The 16837-nt window shown below is 42.9% G+C and overlaps 1 protein-coding gene across 1 annotated transcript in view; it reads left to right on the forward strand.

Annotated features, from left to right (window-relative positions):
• The window catches only part of CPNE7 (copine 7), a 42539-nt gene extending 34583 nt beyond the window's left edge, over positions 1 to 7956 (forward strand). Inside the window, exons 12-15 of the mRNA XM_040410616.1 lie at positions 5846 to 5897; positions 6214 to 6347; positions 6434 to 6670; positions 7819 to 7956. Coding sequence (XP_040266550.1) covers positions 5846 to 5897; positions 6214 to 6347; positions 6434 to 6670; positions 7819 to 7956 — 561 coding nt within the window. The remainder of the gene's footprint in view (positions 1 to 5845; positions 5898 to 6213; positions 6348 to 6433; positions 6671 to 7818) is intronic.
• The last annotated feature ends 8881 nt before the right edge of the window (positions 7957 to 16837 follow it).

Below are 16837 nucleotides of genomic sequence, written 5' to 3' on the forward strand. Positions count from 1 at the left end.
GGAGCAGTATTATAGTAGTTATATTCTTGTACATAGGAGGCAGTGTTATAGTAGTTATATTCTTGTACATAAGAGCAGTATTATAGTAGTTATATTCTTGTACATAGGAGCAGTATTATAGTAGTTATATTCTTGTACATAGGAGCAGTATTATAATAGCTATATTCTTGTACATAGGAGCAGTATTATAGTAGCTATATTCTTGTACATAGGAGCAGTATTATAGTAGCTATATTCTTGTACATAGGAGGCAGTATTATAGTAGTTATATACTTGTACATAGGAGCAGTATTATAGTAGTTATATTCTTGTACATAGGACGCAGTATTATAGTAGTTATATTCTTGTACTGAGGAGCAGTATTATAGTAGTAATATACATAGGAGCAGTATTATAGTAGTTATATTCTTGTACATAGGAGGCAGTATTATAGTAGTTATATTGTTGTACATAGGAGCAGTATTATAGTAGTTATAGTCTTGTACATAGGAGCAGTATTATAGTAGTTATATTCTTGTACATAAGAGGCAGTATTATAGTAGTTATATTCTCCTCGCATGTCTGTACATTACATGGATGACTTGTGGATTTTTATACATAAACTGCAATGCTTCATGTCCCCTCTGGGGGTGCTGCTGCAGGAGACTTTAACACTTAATGCCAGGTTTTCTCACCCAACAGCAGGACACCTTGTGTTCAGCTCATCATTGAGGGATCCTTTTAACAAAAAGGGATTGTCAAAAGTGGGTACTTGTCTGCATGTTTGAATCTTCAACGGCAACCCTCCGTGAGAACCCTAATATTCCAATCGCTTACAGAGGTTAATATCTAGAATACGACACAAAACATATGAAACGTACTCTATCGAGGTACCTGCTGACTTGTGGTGCAGGTTTTGATTTATTTTTCGGCTGTCTCAAAATCTTTTTCACAAACTTTTTTTTTTTTATAATTTATATTATTTTACATTTCTGTGAATATTGATGCTATATTCTTCTTTTTGCATTCCTACATATTCCTATATATTTCCTGCGCGTTACAGACAGATGCCCGGGGATTTGCCTCCAGATGCTGTCAGGTCCGGTTCAGTTGTTGGCAATATTCATTATTTTTCACGTAATTTAGAGGTAAATAAAAGCGCCGTAGGGCAGAAAACGACGAGATATTTTCTGCGCAGAAACATAGGGTTGCACGTTCCTTACAGGCATTTTGTCTGTGAAAGGATTACATGTCTGCTTAAGAACATCAGTCCAGTGCATTTCGTTCATTTCATGCCCTGGGCATCAGCCTGGCATAAATAGGGCAACTGGTGAGCCCCACTACAGATCATACAACCAGAAAGTCTTACCTTTATTTAGATTTAATGTTGGACTTTTTATGCAGTATCCAATGGGTGCCAAACAAGGCTCCCACGGGCGTAACCCAAAATTCTGGGGCCCCGGTGCAAAATGTGTACCATGACGGACCCCCCACTTACCAGGTGCCAATTATAATATTCATGTCTTATGTGGCAGAGAAGTTTTTAATCCCCCTTAAAGGCTCCCTATAGTAATGCCCTTTTAATAAATCTGAAAAACATTCCCTCTAGCTTAGACTGGAGTACTTTGGGCCCCCTCACCTATCATATATACAGAACATCTCCAAAAATCGCTCCAGTTGGCCATACTCATTAGATAAATGATGGCCGAGGCCATTAATATTGGCAGGACTAACCAACCAAAACATCACCATGCAGTACAAAAAATTTCGGATGAAACACATCATCCATCCTGTTCATTTACAGGGATAGAAATAGGGAATGAATGCCGAGACTAGGCATCATGTAGACTGTGCTTCCGCCATCCTCGATTCATCTCCGCTGCACAGTCAGGTTCCTGTATAGACAAGGAGAAGGTTTAGGAGCCCCTGAAATGTAGCCTCCATAAGGAACAGTGATGTTTGAAGTGTCAGCTTTTTTGGTTTCCATCGTTGGCCCGGCTTCTCGTCCCCTGTGGTTATCTGCCGTCCTTGATCCATTTTCAGCCCTTTGTCATCTCAGATTCTGCGGTTATTATTGCATTTTCTAGCGTTTCGATGCTGCTTTCGACTGATTTCTTTTGTAGTGAGGGGTTATTATTTTTTTTAGTTATTATAAAAAGTGACTAAAAGCTGAAAATAAAGGATTACTCATAGAGAAGCCATTATCCCATAATGAATCACGTGCAAAGGAGGGGAGTGTTCACTTTTAATTACTCAGTGTATAACTGTGGGGAATATCTTTAGATTTAAGGTGTTTTTTGAGGGGGGGGGGATATTCGAGATGTGTAACGTCTTATAGAGTTCTCTACAGGAAAATAATTGACGAGTGTGCGTGCCCTGCGCCCGTATTGCGTACCGCAAACAGCTGATCCGCAATATACGGCCACCGGCCGTGTGCACTCCGTATCACGGATGCGGACGCATTGACTTGAATGGGTCAGCAGTCCGCAAGATAGATGGAGCGGTGTGTAGCTGAGGCATGGATAAGAAGCCCACGGCAGCACTATAAAGCCTCCACACCGCAAAAATATCTTGCAGATCGCAGACCCAATCAAGTGAATGGGTCCGCATCCGCAAACAGCATGCACTTGGCCGGTACCCGTGCATTGCGGACCGCTATTCATGCTCCGCACAACGGGCAAGGGTCACATACGTTTGTGTGCACGATCCGTAACAAAATGCATGTCAAACCTGCAACCCAAAAAATAAAAAATAAAAAAAATATTTCCTGGCCTTTTTTGAACAGTTTAAAAAAACTGCCACAAAAAACTCCTCTGTGTGAAGGAAGCCTTAGGGTACGGACACGTGGTCCGATTTCTGGGTGCAGTTTCGGAAGCCAAAATCAGGAGCGGATCAATAAAAGCAGAAAAATTATAAAAGACAGATAGGACTTCTCCTTTTTTTATTTATTTTTTAATTCACTCCTGGCTTTGGCTTCCAAAACTGCACGCAGAAACTTGAATTTGTGGCCGTACCCTTAGGCCCCTTTCACACGAGCGAGTTTTCCTCGCGGGAATCAGTTCTGCGTTGCGTGAAAAACGCAGCATGTTCTGTATTCTGCGTTTTTCACGCAGCCCTGGCCCCATGGAAGTGAATGGGTCTTTAGGTGCAGGTGCGGGTGCGATGCGTTTTTCACTGATGGTTGCTATGAGATGTTGTTTGTAAACCTTCAGTTTATTATCACGCGCGTGAAAAAAGGCATCAAAACGCATTGCACCCGCACGGAAAAAGCTGAACAAGTGAACGCAATCGCAGACATAACTGGCTGAACTTGCTTGCAAAATGGTGCGAGTTTCCCTGAATGGAGTGACAGACATTCATGCATGTCTGCCTCTCAAATCAAATGGAGAGCATGGGCCCCCGATCTCGTGATTAGCGCTCAGACCCTCGCAGATCAGATGCTTATTCCCTAACTTGTGGCTAGGAGATAGAGTTGCCCTAGTGGGACAACCCCTTTTATGTTGATGATCCTTATCTATTAGCGAAAATTTGATCCTTTGAGTATATGTGGAGGACCCAGCAGGGTGTAATGCTTTATTTCCCCTGTGGCGGTGCTGCAGGGAAATTGAGCAGTTGCTGCCGGATACCCTGATTGATGACAGATGATCGCTGGAGGTCCCAGTGGCAGGACACCCTGTAATCAGTTTATTGGTAAGAGATCAATAACTGGACGATCTTCTTAGTATATAACATCGAGGAGACAATTTATCGGCTGTATTCTAGAGCCGCTTCTGTGGCTAGTCTCCATTGTAATACTTTGTATTAATATTCTATATATACCGCCGTAGACTTGGAGCGTATCAGTATTGTGATGATTACCATTGTCCGCTCGATAGCAGCCCAGACATCGAATTTAATATGAAGCCGGTGATTTTCTGCAAAGTAGAGATTATTTATATATTGCTTCCCCCACGAAGGACAATCAGGTAACAATCTCTAAATGCTGCAAGCAAGAATTATGCTGTCGGATTGAATGTCACCCAGCCCGATATCATATCATTCACCAGACAAGAGTTCTGCCGCTAATGAGATGTAAATCGCAGGTAATTACCGACACTTAGGGCCGTGAGATTCTCAAAGTGATAAGACCAAGATTTCAATTGAAGTCTTGGGAACAATAGATATGAAACCGTGTCACTAAGAATTCTGAATCTGAAAGTGACAAAAGAAAAAAAACACAGAACATCTAGAGGAACGAGCAAAGATACCCCCCCAATGCCTTTGTCAGGTCTTGATGTTCCTGAGCTCGGGGAGAATCCATAACTTGTACTTTGTTATGTACCTTTTTTATATGTAAGCTTTGATAGTTTTTTGTGTGCAAAGCATGCCCACTACATCCTGCAGCTCAGAGAGTTACAGAGAGTAAGCATTAAAGGGGTTCACCAATTAACAACATTTATCACTCATGTATGATCACTGGGGGTTCTGACCACTGGGCCTCACCATGCCAATCGCAAGAGTGGGGGTGCCATGGTCCTCCGTGTAAATGGAGCAGTGGTGCAAATGTGTGATCACCACTCCATTGACCTTTGTAGGATTGACGGAGATAGCTGAGCGCTGTACTCGGCAGTAGCATAGGAGTGAATGGTGCAGTGGTCACACGTGGACCCCATGTCCATTCACACAGGGGACTCAGGGACCTCCATTCTCATGATCGGTGTGGGAATGGAGGTAAAAGTTGTTAATGGGGAAAAACACCTTTAATCCCAATAGTCACCAGTGGAATCCATCTAGAAAATGAAGAAGCCAAGAGGTTTCTTGGACCAAGTAGAAGAAATAATCCTAAATATGTCACTTCAGATGTAGCCCAGACATCCTACATAGTCCCCCATTTTTCTCTATCCCCCTGCTCTTCCTGTAATCTGAGGAAGTGAATTTCAAAATTCAATGTATAATTCATCTTTTTTTATCAGGACAGATATCTGGACAAAGCTGTGACTCCAGATGTTTAGGAGATATGAGATTTGGGTGTCAAGCACAACACAGAAGGTTTGCAAGCTAACACTATGGCCACCATAGCTATACTTACAGCGCCCCCCTCTCTTTTCTTACACCAGTTTTCTAATTCTAAACAACCCCTTTAAGTCAAGTGTACTTCCCCCAGGGAAGTTAGACATGAATATTACAGGTCTGCTACATTATCTCACTCTTGTCATGTCTTGAGGCATTGCTGTAATGACAACTTTACTTATACTGAAAGTAGCCACCTCCTCAAGGCTCAAATACTGACCTGTCCTGGTGGCCTAAGATGAAATCAGCCAATGGGAGCATCATCTTCTTGCTGGTTCCTTGGAGCCTCTTGAGTGTTTGGATATTTTTTCCACTCTATCAGTGCAGATCCTCTGATGCTCTCATTCTGTCACTACACTCATGCATTTCATATATCAGTGTCACTTCCTGACCTTGCACACCAGGCGACTATGCCAACGAATCCTTGACATTAGCTCCTCGCGGCTCACAAGCTGCTTGTCATTCTCTTTTGTCTTTAACTCTGTGCTGCTTTCTGAAAGAATCAGCATCTACTCATGAAAGGATGGCAGGAAATAGCCACAGTTCTCATAAGGAGCGTGATGTCCCGTGTACTTATTTTTGACGGACAAGGGTAAGTAAATTATGTACGAGGATGTCTCATAAGGGACATTTTTGTAGATGAACTGGTAGAACAAGATTTGGGAGATCCTTCAACATCGTTGTGTTAAGGCAAAGATGTCCCATGAAGGACCTTCTTGTAGATGAACAAGATATTGGATCCTTCAACACAGTTGTGTCAAGCCAAGAAGCTATGGTTCTCCTCACCTTCCTTCTCATCATGTCTGTTCATTTCCAGGTTTCACATGATTTTGCTATCAACTTCAACCCTGATGATGATGAATGTGAAGGTAAGGACTAAAAGTAACCCAAAACCACAATTACACTAAATTCAACAACTTCCACGAGTTCTTATGTTTTATGCAATATAAATGATAGCAGTAGCACATGCCCCTTAGAGAATGGTTGAGAAAGGCTACGAGAGGATGACAACTTTTGATCATATGACATTTAGAGGGAATGGAAATTGCCTTGTTCTAGTAGTAGACCCAGCTAAAGTAGAAAAATAACATAATAGGTCCTTACCAAAAGGTCTATATAAAATGTCACTTATATGGTCTACGCTATGCAAGGTCACATCTGATATTTCTTTTTCATTATTTGTAGGTATTCAAGGCATAGTGGAATCATACCAGAATTGCCTCCCTAAAATTCAGCTGTATGGCCCTACAAATGTGTCACCTATCATATCCAGGGTGGCAAGGCTGGCAGCAGAAGAGGAGAGAACTAAAGAGGCTTCGGTGGGTGATAAGGCATAAATTCTGCAAAAATGATCAACCAATTCCAGCAAATGTCTGTGTCGTCATCACATGTGTCTCTGTTACAGAAATACTATATTCTGCTCATCCTCACGGATGGAGTGGTAACAGATATGGCAGATACCAGAGAGGCTATCATGCGTGCATCCTACTTGCCTATGTCCATCATCATTGTGGGAGTTGGAAATGCAGACTTCACCGACATGCAGATTCTTGATGGGGATGATGGAATTCTGAGAGCACCCAAAGGGGAACCAGTTCTCCGAGACATCGTCCAGTTTGTTCCATTTAGAGAATTCAAAAATGTACGTTTTTTATGGCCTTTAAACATAATAGAACATCATATAACCTTCTGTCATGTAGTATCACCTGTTTTTTCCTGAGGCCCACTGGAACACTAAGGGTATGTCCACCACGGATATTCTACTGCAGATATTGCCGTGAATTCATGGCAAGATCCGTGACATGTCCTAGCAGATTTTTTTCTAAGATTTGTTGAAATCTCATCCACTGCTCAGCTGCTACTACTATAAGGCTATGTTCACACGCAATAACTTCATACCAAATTTGAATGTGGGCTAACATGTGTGTGGATTGGCGGCCGTTTGAGCTGCAAATACATGGCAAACATCCAAGTCCACATTGTATTGAACATATCTTGACATGCTGCAGACTTTCTGGCCACATATTCGGATGGAAAACCTGCAGCATATCCGGCATGTATATACATACCTAGATCATTTACACCCTAAGAACCTGCCTACCTGCAAGGACCTACTGCCTGCCCCTGAGGACATGATTCCTACCTCTAAAATCTTACTGATACCATTCTGCCAAATCATTTTTATGTTTGTTATTTTCATGCTAAAGGGGTTGTGCCATCCACTGCTTCCCACTCTAAAGTCTATTTTCATCAATTACTCTAGCTCCTATTCCTTCTTGGACAGTATTTTTTTTTATTTACCCCATTTGGAGTTTTCTCTTATCCCCCATGTTTAAATCCCACTTCCTGGTTTGCCATTTGACTGTTGTCCAATCATGTCTTATGGCAATGAGATGTGTGCTGACATCAGAAGATCATGTGATACTAATCACCCCCCTTGTAGTTACCAATGAGACTTCCTACGTCCTACTTTATAAGGCTCCAAAGAAGGACATAACCAACAGCAACTGAAAATCAAAACTGGTTTGTCACAGTGTGCAGTGGCAGTTTTGATAAATTGTGGTATTTGGGGGAAGTGATGTCACAGCAATATCTGTTGGGTGAGATACATTTATATCAGAGGCAGAACCTCTTTAAGAGTTCCCGTGGTTGGTTAGTTGAAAATTAGGACGATGTAAAGTTTGCTGCACATTTTAAAATTTTCTGCTAAAATAAGAAGACTACCACTTCCCAAAATCCACAGAGGAATGGTGGTAAATGATTCTCTCAACCATCATCTTTGTATTTCAGGCTTCACCGGCTGCCTTGGCAAAATGTGTCCTGGCTGAAGTGCCCAAACAAGTAGTAGAGTACTACAGCTACAAAGTCTTCCCTCCCCGCTGCCCACAGGAAGATTCTCCGGACTCTGCTCTCAATTCTCCTCAATGAGTCCAGTCCTCTGCTGTCCTAAGCAACGTCCCCCGATCCTTCATTGGAAAGATGATAAAGCTTGTACCTCTCAATAAACCAACCATCGTTCAATGCCATCCGATGGACCAGACAGGCCTCCCACCGATTACTGCAGTTGCTGATGGAATAACCCTAGTCATTACCCTATCAGTGCAGGACAATGATTATTATGGACACCTAATGCACTGGTTGACCTTATCTTTTGGAAGAGCCACCATCTACTATACTTGGTGTTCTGATTATATTTGGGAAGACTTTGGTCCTTCTCTCTGAATGTAGAAAATACTTCATAAGGACTGGTGGGAAAAGTCTTCTAGACACTAGATTGTCGTTGTGGGACCTATAGCATCTTCATCTACATTTCGATACATATTATGGGAGGTGCTGTAATATTCAGTTTTGTGATTGGAGCTTCTATTATCCAGCACTTAGGCCACCATTACTGTTCCACCACATCACCACATTTGAGGTCAAGCAGTGAATAATCTGGCGACATCGTCTTCTTTTCTTAGTTTATGTCGTGAGGCTTTTTGTAGGCAGAAGTCACAGTGGAATTCTGTTCATCCGGCAAATTTCCGTCTTCTAGTTTTATTCTTCTAGGGAAAGATCTGACATAGCAGAGCGTATTCCTTTTGAAAAGCAAGCCTTTTATATGCTCGACGTAACACTTCATTAGTGCTTATTTTACATGTTTTTTTTATATCGGTGGAGTCATAGACTGAAGGGCCCGTAGAAATCTGAGTTATCAGGCACATGGTGGCTCATTAAAATTATCTACAAAGGGATCTCTTGGGGTCTCTTTGGCTTGCATGAGCACACAAGTCTATGTGACTTCACTTTTGATATCTGTCAGATTAACACATCTAATAACAAGTCTGGGAGAGTGTTACAAGGAAAGGAAAAGCTTGAGGAGTCTCTGAAGCCATTTGCTGAAGACTCTGCTGGAACTTGATGTGATGTGTGTGGATGAATGGTAAGGAGACCTCTCGCTATGCTTCTCATACACCTTTCAGCCTTGACCTTTCCAAAATGAAAGCCAACGACAAGTGGATCTTCCTTAACATTTTCCAAAAACAATTCATCTTCCGTTAATCTGACAGTAACGGGCGAGGAATATCCTCCGTTCCATATCCTTGGGAGTAGAGCCGATTTTATGCGTTTGTAACTTTCAGCCCCATTTTTTAAGGAACCCAATCCAGTTTTACAGATTTACAGCGTGTCACTTTATGATAGGTGTAAAATCCGGAAATAACTAAAGTGAAACGTGAAAATTTCAGAGGAGAGTGATCAGAAAGATATAGTCATGTATATTATAGGTGATAGACATGCAGGATACACATATACAGATATCTCTATGTATCCATTTATTTATTAATGTTCAAGCCAACAATAGGTTATACTGAGGACTGTCTCAGGCTATGAGATGCATTGACTTTTCCTATAGTTTAGCGTTTTCAATGCATGTACAGTTATCCGCTCGTATTGTAGCAGTTAGAAGGGCCCAGGTTTGCACCTCTATACTACATGTTGGCACTTTTGTGAGGTCTGCATGCGTCTCGTATTTGTGTCCTGGAAGAAAACATAACTGCTCCAATAAAGTATTCTGTTCTCTCTCTTCATGTCTGGTCTATTTTCCTTGGTGTTTGCGATCTCCAATGGTCAGGCTTCTACTGAGTCTGATGGCTTATAATGGCTTTCTCCATTTACTTTACACAGGTGGTCACTGAGGTCGGGCCCCTGTCCGCTGACAGATGACCAAAAGCTGGGGGAGGAAGGAGGGGGCACAGGGCCTTATCACATACATATCCACTGGTTAACTATTAGATCAGTGGGGGGTCGCACTGTTGGGAACACGGATCCTGTCTTTTGAATGCAGTGCTAGTTTGGCATGCACACTGCTTCTCCATTCAGACCTAGTTCGGTACCTTCTGGCAGCCCCATAGAAATGAACCACTGCTCCATATGGGGTACATGGGACACAGGACCCCTCATCTCCTAATTGGTTGGGGTCCCAGTAGTCACATCCCCACTAATCTAACAGTTCCCCATTATTCAGTGCATATGGGAATGCTTGTAGTAGTTGGAATATCCTTGTTATCTAAAGCAATCTATGACTTAATCCCTTTAAAGCAGGGGTGCACAACTCTTTTTGGTCTAAGGACTGGGATGCAGTCCCTTCCAGCCCCTTTCAATCCAGCACTAGGATGAAGATGTAGGCCTTAAAGCAGTAATATGCTCCCCCTTGATGCTTGCTCATGCCACTACACCCCATTGTAGTAGGACAGCGGTCTTGTTCCACCCCCATCCGATCAATTGTAAGGGAGAAGAGCTATAAAGCTCAAAAGTGCATGCCGCCATATTCAATTATGTACAGCCCTGCAATATGGCTGCTATTGAGGATGCATGACCCCTCCGCTGTAGCTCTGCATGGCTATGACTTCACAAGGGGTTGGCTTCTGTCGGATTTGTGCAGAATACATCATGGCATGCTCCATCAGACTCTGGATGATGGACAGAGTAGAGCGGAGAATTCTCAGGAGTCCATACGGGCTCTGTCCATAGGGTCCTGCTGTGTGCATTACCTGTATAGGTACAGAACCCTTAGCGAGGGGGAGCCCTGTACATTAAATCTCGTCTAAAGATCTGGTCTATATTGCTGCCGCTGCCATTCCAACTTGCATTATGTTGGCCCAAATGGTCTTTTCCCTGTTAAACATATGGCTGAAGTCCACATCTACTTCGCGTACTCCGCGTCAGCATCCAGCAGTTCTGATGAGCACAATAATTACCATCATTGTAGCATTTATCCTTTGGTGCTTAGCATCTGGTAGAACAAATTCCCCCTAGATGATATCTCGCCATATGTCATCGATGAGACTGTGATGTGCTCCTGCAGTTTTTAGCAAACTGTCTTCAACTAGGTGAAGGCATCAGCAAATCCAAGGCCTTGACACAGTTCTTTCACCCCTTCACTAAACATGTTGGCATAAACATGTGGTGATATGGACATCCTCGCCCGCAGCTAGACAAGCCTACGAGAGATGAATCCGTTTAGCGGTTTCTGTGGGTTTGTTTTTCACGCCAAGTTCTTGTCAGCAGTTTCCTCAGGCTCAGATTTCCCGATCGGAGACATCCTGTGATTATAAGCTGTGATCAGGCTCCAGTCTCCCTCCCTCCTTCCGGAACCTACAGAGATGTGCTAGGGGTTCTCCTCCTGCAGACTTCATGCACTAGACTCCTGCGTTTAGATGCTTGGTAGACACACGTATGCTGTATACTATATCCTGTCACCAAATATCTAGATCTAAAATATATCTGTCTGCACATTGCGATGCAGCAGACCATACTTCATTTGAAAAAACGGAAATCGTAGGTGTAGGTGCGAGAGGGGCAGAACTGGCAGCTGAACTGGGTCTTGGTGCCTGAGGATGCCCAGGTGTCCCACTAATATAAGACACCAGTGTTACACCCGCCACATGGTAGTTTGGGGGGGAAGGGGGTGTCCAGAACCATAGCTTGGCTCTTCTTCACCCAAGGCAAAGTGACTTGGCCAGAATCCAAGACACATGCACCGGTTGCTACTGCTAGCTATCCCATTTTAGGCCTCTTTCACACTGGCGTGTGTGCCCCGTGGTCGTGCTGCGGGCCGCAATGCACGAACACAGTCCGTGGGGCAGCCGCAGCGGATCGCGGACCCATTCACTTGAATGGGTCCGCGATCCAGCCGTTCCGCAAAAAGATAGGACATGTTCTATCTTTTTGCGGAACGGACGTACGGGACGAAACCCCACGGAAGCACTCCGTAGTGCTTCCGTAGGGTTCCGTTCTGTGGTTCCGTTCCGCACCATTCCGCATCTCCAGATTTGGGGACCCATTCAAGTGAATGGGTCCGCATCCGTGATGCGGAATGCCCACGGTACTGCACCCGTGTATTGCGAATCCGCAAATGCGGTCCGCAATACGGCAACGGGGCGCACACGCCAGTGTGAAAGAGGCCTTAAGGTGCATTCACATCACCGTTTAGCTTTCCGTTTTTCTGATCCGTCAGAAGAAGAGAGAATAAAAAAAACAGGATCCTGTAAAAAAAATCAAAAAAAAAAAAAAGGGATCTTGTTGCATCAGTTGTCATCTGTTTGAACCATTTCCATTTGAAATCCTTTTTTTTAGACAGGAAAAAAAAAAATACTGCATGCAGGACTTTTTTTTCTATCTAAAAAAACGGATCTCAGATGAAAATAGCTGAAACGGATGACAACTGATGCAACAGGATCTGTTTTTTTTCCTCTATCTCTTCTTCTGATGGATCAGAAAAACGGAAAGCTAAACGGTGAATGCACCCTTAAAGGGGTTTTTGAGGATTTAAAGTGTCACTAACTTTTCACACAACTTTTGATATGTTAAAGAGACATATCAAAAGTTGTGATCGGTGGGGGTCTGAGTGCTGAGACCCCCACCGATCCCTAGAACAAAGGGAGAGAAACGCACACATATCGTGCTGTGTCACACTGACACACATGCTCATTTCCATCCTTCATTTGCTGGCAGCTTCAGCAGAAAGGACATGCCCCCTGAGTTGCCACCCTGAAATACATCTAGCAGAGCACTTGCAGCAATGAACCTGCAGATCTCCGGATCCATGCGAGGTACAGGGCTGGTTCTAAGTTTGTTACAAATAGATTGCCATGTATTATATGATATCTGATTTGCATTTTTGACATTACTCATGGGATACCCAATTTAATGTGTGTCTTACATTTTCTACGTTCCCGACATGTATCAGCAAACAAATGCTAAATGGAGATTTCTGAGACGTCTCTGCCGCCGGCGGCTCAGATTTCGTTTTACATTTTTATAGACCTTTCTTTATTTGCTGCAAAAAGTCACCTGCGCCCGAGAGCCTTTTGTGTCAGAGCCGTGTCAGTAACCTCCATTGTGGTGATTACATTGAGGGGATGATACTGTACCAGCAGATTAGGGCTTTATTACTGGGTTGTGCGCTCCACGTCTCGGAACGCTCAGGAGAACCTTAGATTTAATTTAGATGGCTGCAGTGACTGGAAGTATGAGCGCGGCTGCTTGGGGTAAAGTAGGATTAGGAGACATGGGCTCTGGAAATCTAATAATGAAAGCATCTGGATAAAGACAAGAGCGCAAGTCGGTCACAAGGAGCTGTGAACCAGGAGAAGAATACAGGGGCAAAAGGCAGAGATCTAAGGGACCTACGTGCGCAGGGGTGCCCCTAGCCTTTCTGCTGCCTGAGGCGAAAACTGAAATGGTGCGCCCCCCCCCCTCCCCAAAGCCAATTTCTTAACCTAACCCCTTCCCTTCAGCTGCCCCCCCCTGTTACCCCTACCTGGTGCTGCCTGAGGCTCATTGGTGGTGCACCCCTGTAGGACAAATTGCATTCTACACTTTAACATCTGCATGGCGTCATAAGACGCCCCCTTCCCATGGTTCTACTGAAGCGAATCTGGCTCATCATAGAAACTTGTGGTGATTAAACTTTGTTCCTAAAGGGGTTGTCCGGTCTAGGAGCTAACAACTCCTATGGCCCTAACATTTGCACCTTAAAAAACCAAAAACACACTCACCTGTCTGCAGTCCCACCATGCCCTGTTTCTGGCCACTTCCGGTCCCGACAGGATCAGAAAGTGGCACAAATCCGTGACTGCTGTGGCCAATTACAGACCTCAGTGGTCACATCTGCTCAGCAGTGACATAGAAACATAGAAACATAGAATGTGTCGGCAGATAAGAACCATTTGGCCCATCTAGTCTGCCCAATATACTGAATACTATGGATAGCCCCCGGCCCTATCTTATATGAAGGATGGCCTTATGCCTATCCCATGCATGCTTAAACTCCTCCACTGTATTTGCAGCTGCCACTTCTGCAGGAAGGCTATTCCATGCATCCACTACTCTCTCAGTAAAGTAATACTTCCTGATATTACTTTTAAACCTTTGCCCCTCTAATTTAAAACTGTGTCCTCTTGTAGCAGTTTTTCTTCTTTTAAATATTCTCTCCTCTTTTACCTTGTTGATGCCCTTCATGTATTTAGCAGTTTCTATCATATCCCCTCTGTCTCTTCTTTCTTCCAAGCTATACATGTTAAGGTCCTTTAATCTTTCCTGGTAAGTTTTATCCTGCAATCCATGTAGCAGTTTAGTAGCTCTTCTCTGAACTCTCTCCAAAGTATCAATATCCTTCTGGAGATATGGTCTCCAGTACTGAGCACAATACTCCAGATGAGGTCTCACTAGTGCTCTGTAGAGCGGCATGAGCGCCCCCCTCTGTCTACTGGTAATGCCTCTCCCTATACACCCCAGCATTCTGCTAGCATTTCCTGCTGCTCTATGACATTGTCTGCCTACCTTTAAGTCTTCTGAAATAATGACCCCTAAATCCCTTTCCTCAGATACTGAGGTTAGGACTGTATCACTGATTTTATATTCTGCTCTTGGGTTTTTACGTCCCAGGTGCATTATCTTGCACTTATCAACATTAAATTTTAGTTGCCAGATTTTTGACCATTCCTCTAGTTTTCCTAAGTCCTTTTCCATTTGGTGTACTCCAGGAACATCAACCCTGTTACAAATCTTTGTGTCATCAGCAAAAAGACACACCTTACCATTGAGGCCTTCTGCAATTTCGCTGATAAAGATATTAAACAATATGGGTCCCAGAACAGATCCCTGAGGTACCCCACTGGTAACAAGACCTTGGTCTGAATATACTCCATTGACTACAACCCTCTGTTGCCTGTCCCTCAGCCACTGCCTAATCCATTCAATAGGGGAGTCCAAGCCCAATGACTGCACTTTATTGATAAGCTTTCTATGTGGGACAGTATCAAAAGCCTTACTAAAGTCTAGATAAGCGATGTCTACTGCACCTCCTCCATCTATTATTTTAGTCACCCAATCAAAAAAATCAATAAGATTAGTTTGACATGATCTCCCTGAAGTAAACCCATGCTGTTTTTCATCTTTCAATCCATGGGATTTTACATGGTCCACAATCCTCTCCTTAAATATGGTTTCCATTAATTTCCCCACTATTGATGTCAGGCTTACTGGCCTATAGTTGCCCGATTCCTCCCTACTACCTTTCTTGTGAATGGGCACAACGTTTGCTAATTTCCAATCTGCTGGGATGACTCCTGTTGCCAGTGATTGGTTCAATAAATCTGTTAATGGTTTTGCTAGTTCACCGCTGAGCTCTTTTAATAGCTTTGGGTGTATCCCATCAGGCCCCTGTGACTTATTTGTATTAATTTTAGACAGTTGACTTAGAACCTCTTCCTCTGTGAAGACACATGCGTCAAAAGATTCATTAGTCTTCTTTCCCAACTGAGGTCCTTCTCCTTCATTTTCCTTTGTAAAAACAGAACAGAAGTATTCATTGAGGCAGTCAGCTAGTTCTTTATCTTCTTCCATATACCTTCCTTCTTTAGTTTTTAATTTGGTAATTCCTTGTTTTAGTTTCCTTTTTTCATTTATGTATCTGAAGCATGTCTTATCGCCTTTTTCCCCTGACTGAGCTAATTTCTCTTCTGCCTGTGCTTTAGAAGCTCTTATAACTTGTTTGGCCTCTCTCTGCCTAATCTTATAAATTTGTCTGTCATCCTCGTTTTTTTTTTTTTATAATTCCTAAATGCTATCTTTTTGTTTTTAATGATTTTGGCCACTTCTGCTGAGTACCACAGTGGTCTCTTCCTTTTTTTGCTTTTACTGACAAGCCTAATGCAATCTTCTGTTGCCTTCAACAGTGCCACTTTTAAGTAGTCCCATTTCTCCTGGACTCCAATGAAACTGTTCCAGTCTGATAGGGACTCATATACCACTAATCTAATTTTAGAAAAGTCAGTTTTTCTAAAATCTAAAACTTTTGTTTTTGTGTGGTGTGACTTATAGTAAACCACACTGACTGGTGATCACTAGATCCCAAGCTTTCCCCTACAGTAATATCAGATACCAAATTCCCATTTGTGAATACTAAATCTAAAATGGCCTCCTTCCGGGTTGGCTCCTCAACTACTTGCTGTAGAGATAATCCCAGTAGGGAATTTAGAATATCTGTACTCTTGGCAGAACTAGCTATTTTGGTTTTCCAGTTTACATCTGGAAGATTGAAGTCTCCCATAATGATAACTTCCCCTTTCAATGTCATTTTAGCTATTTCCTCAACTAGTAGATCATCTAATTCTTTGACTTGGGTAGGTGGTCTATATATAACACCTACACGAGTTACCTTATGATTATCAAGCTGCAAGGTAACCCAAACTGACTCTAAATTGTTCTCGCTAACTTGTATCAAATTCGATTTTATGGGCCACCCCTCCCCCTTCTTGTCTTCTCTGTCTTTCCTGTATAGAGAGAACCCTGGTATTGATATATCCCAGTCATTACTCCCCTTGAACCACGTCTCAGTAACATATAGTTCAATCACGTGACCACTGGGGCCTGTGGTGATAATGAGACTACAAGAAGCAGATTTCACTCAGGTCACTGAGCCTCACAGGTAGGATTACAATGAAAGATGACACCTCTATAATATATAGATAACCCAGGATCCAGCCTTCAAAATATATAATGGTCACAGCTCAGCCCCTTCCCCTCTCTGCACAATGACTCAGGTCACACAAGTCAATGAATCATCTCCAGGCTATAGGCTCCTAGGGGTCATGTGACTGCTGTAACTCCTCATGCTGAGAAGATAGAATGGGAAAAAAAAAAAAACATAAAAAAAAAAAAAACATAAAAAAAAAAAAAAGGATACAGATCACTACTTGGTTTTAATTAGTGAAAAATACAGATCATACATTCCCTATAACTTGGCTGGATTCCAGTGGGCCCC

Source organism: Bufo bufo, chromosome 10 (assembly GCF_905171765.1).
Source record: "Bufo bufo chromosome 10, aBufBuf1.1, whole genome shotgun sequence".
NCBI classification, from domain to species: domain Eukaryota; kingdom Metazoa; phylum Chordata; class Amphibia; order Anura; family Bufonidae; genus Bufo; species Bufo bufo.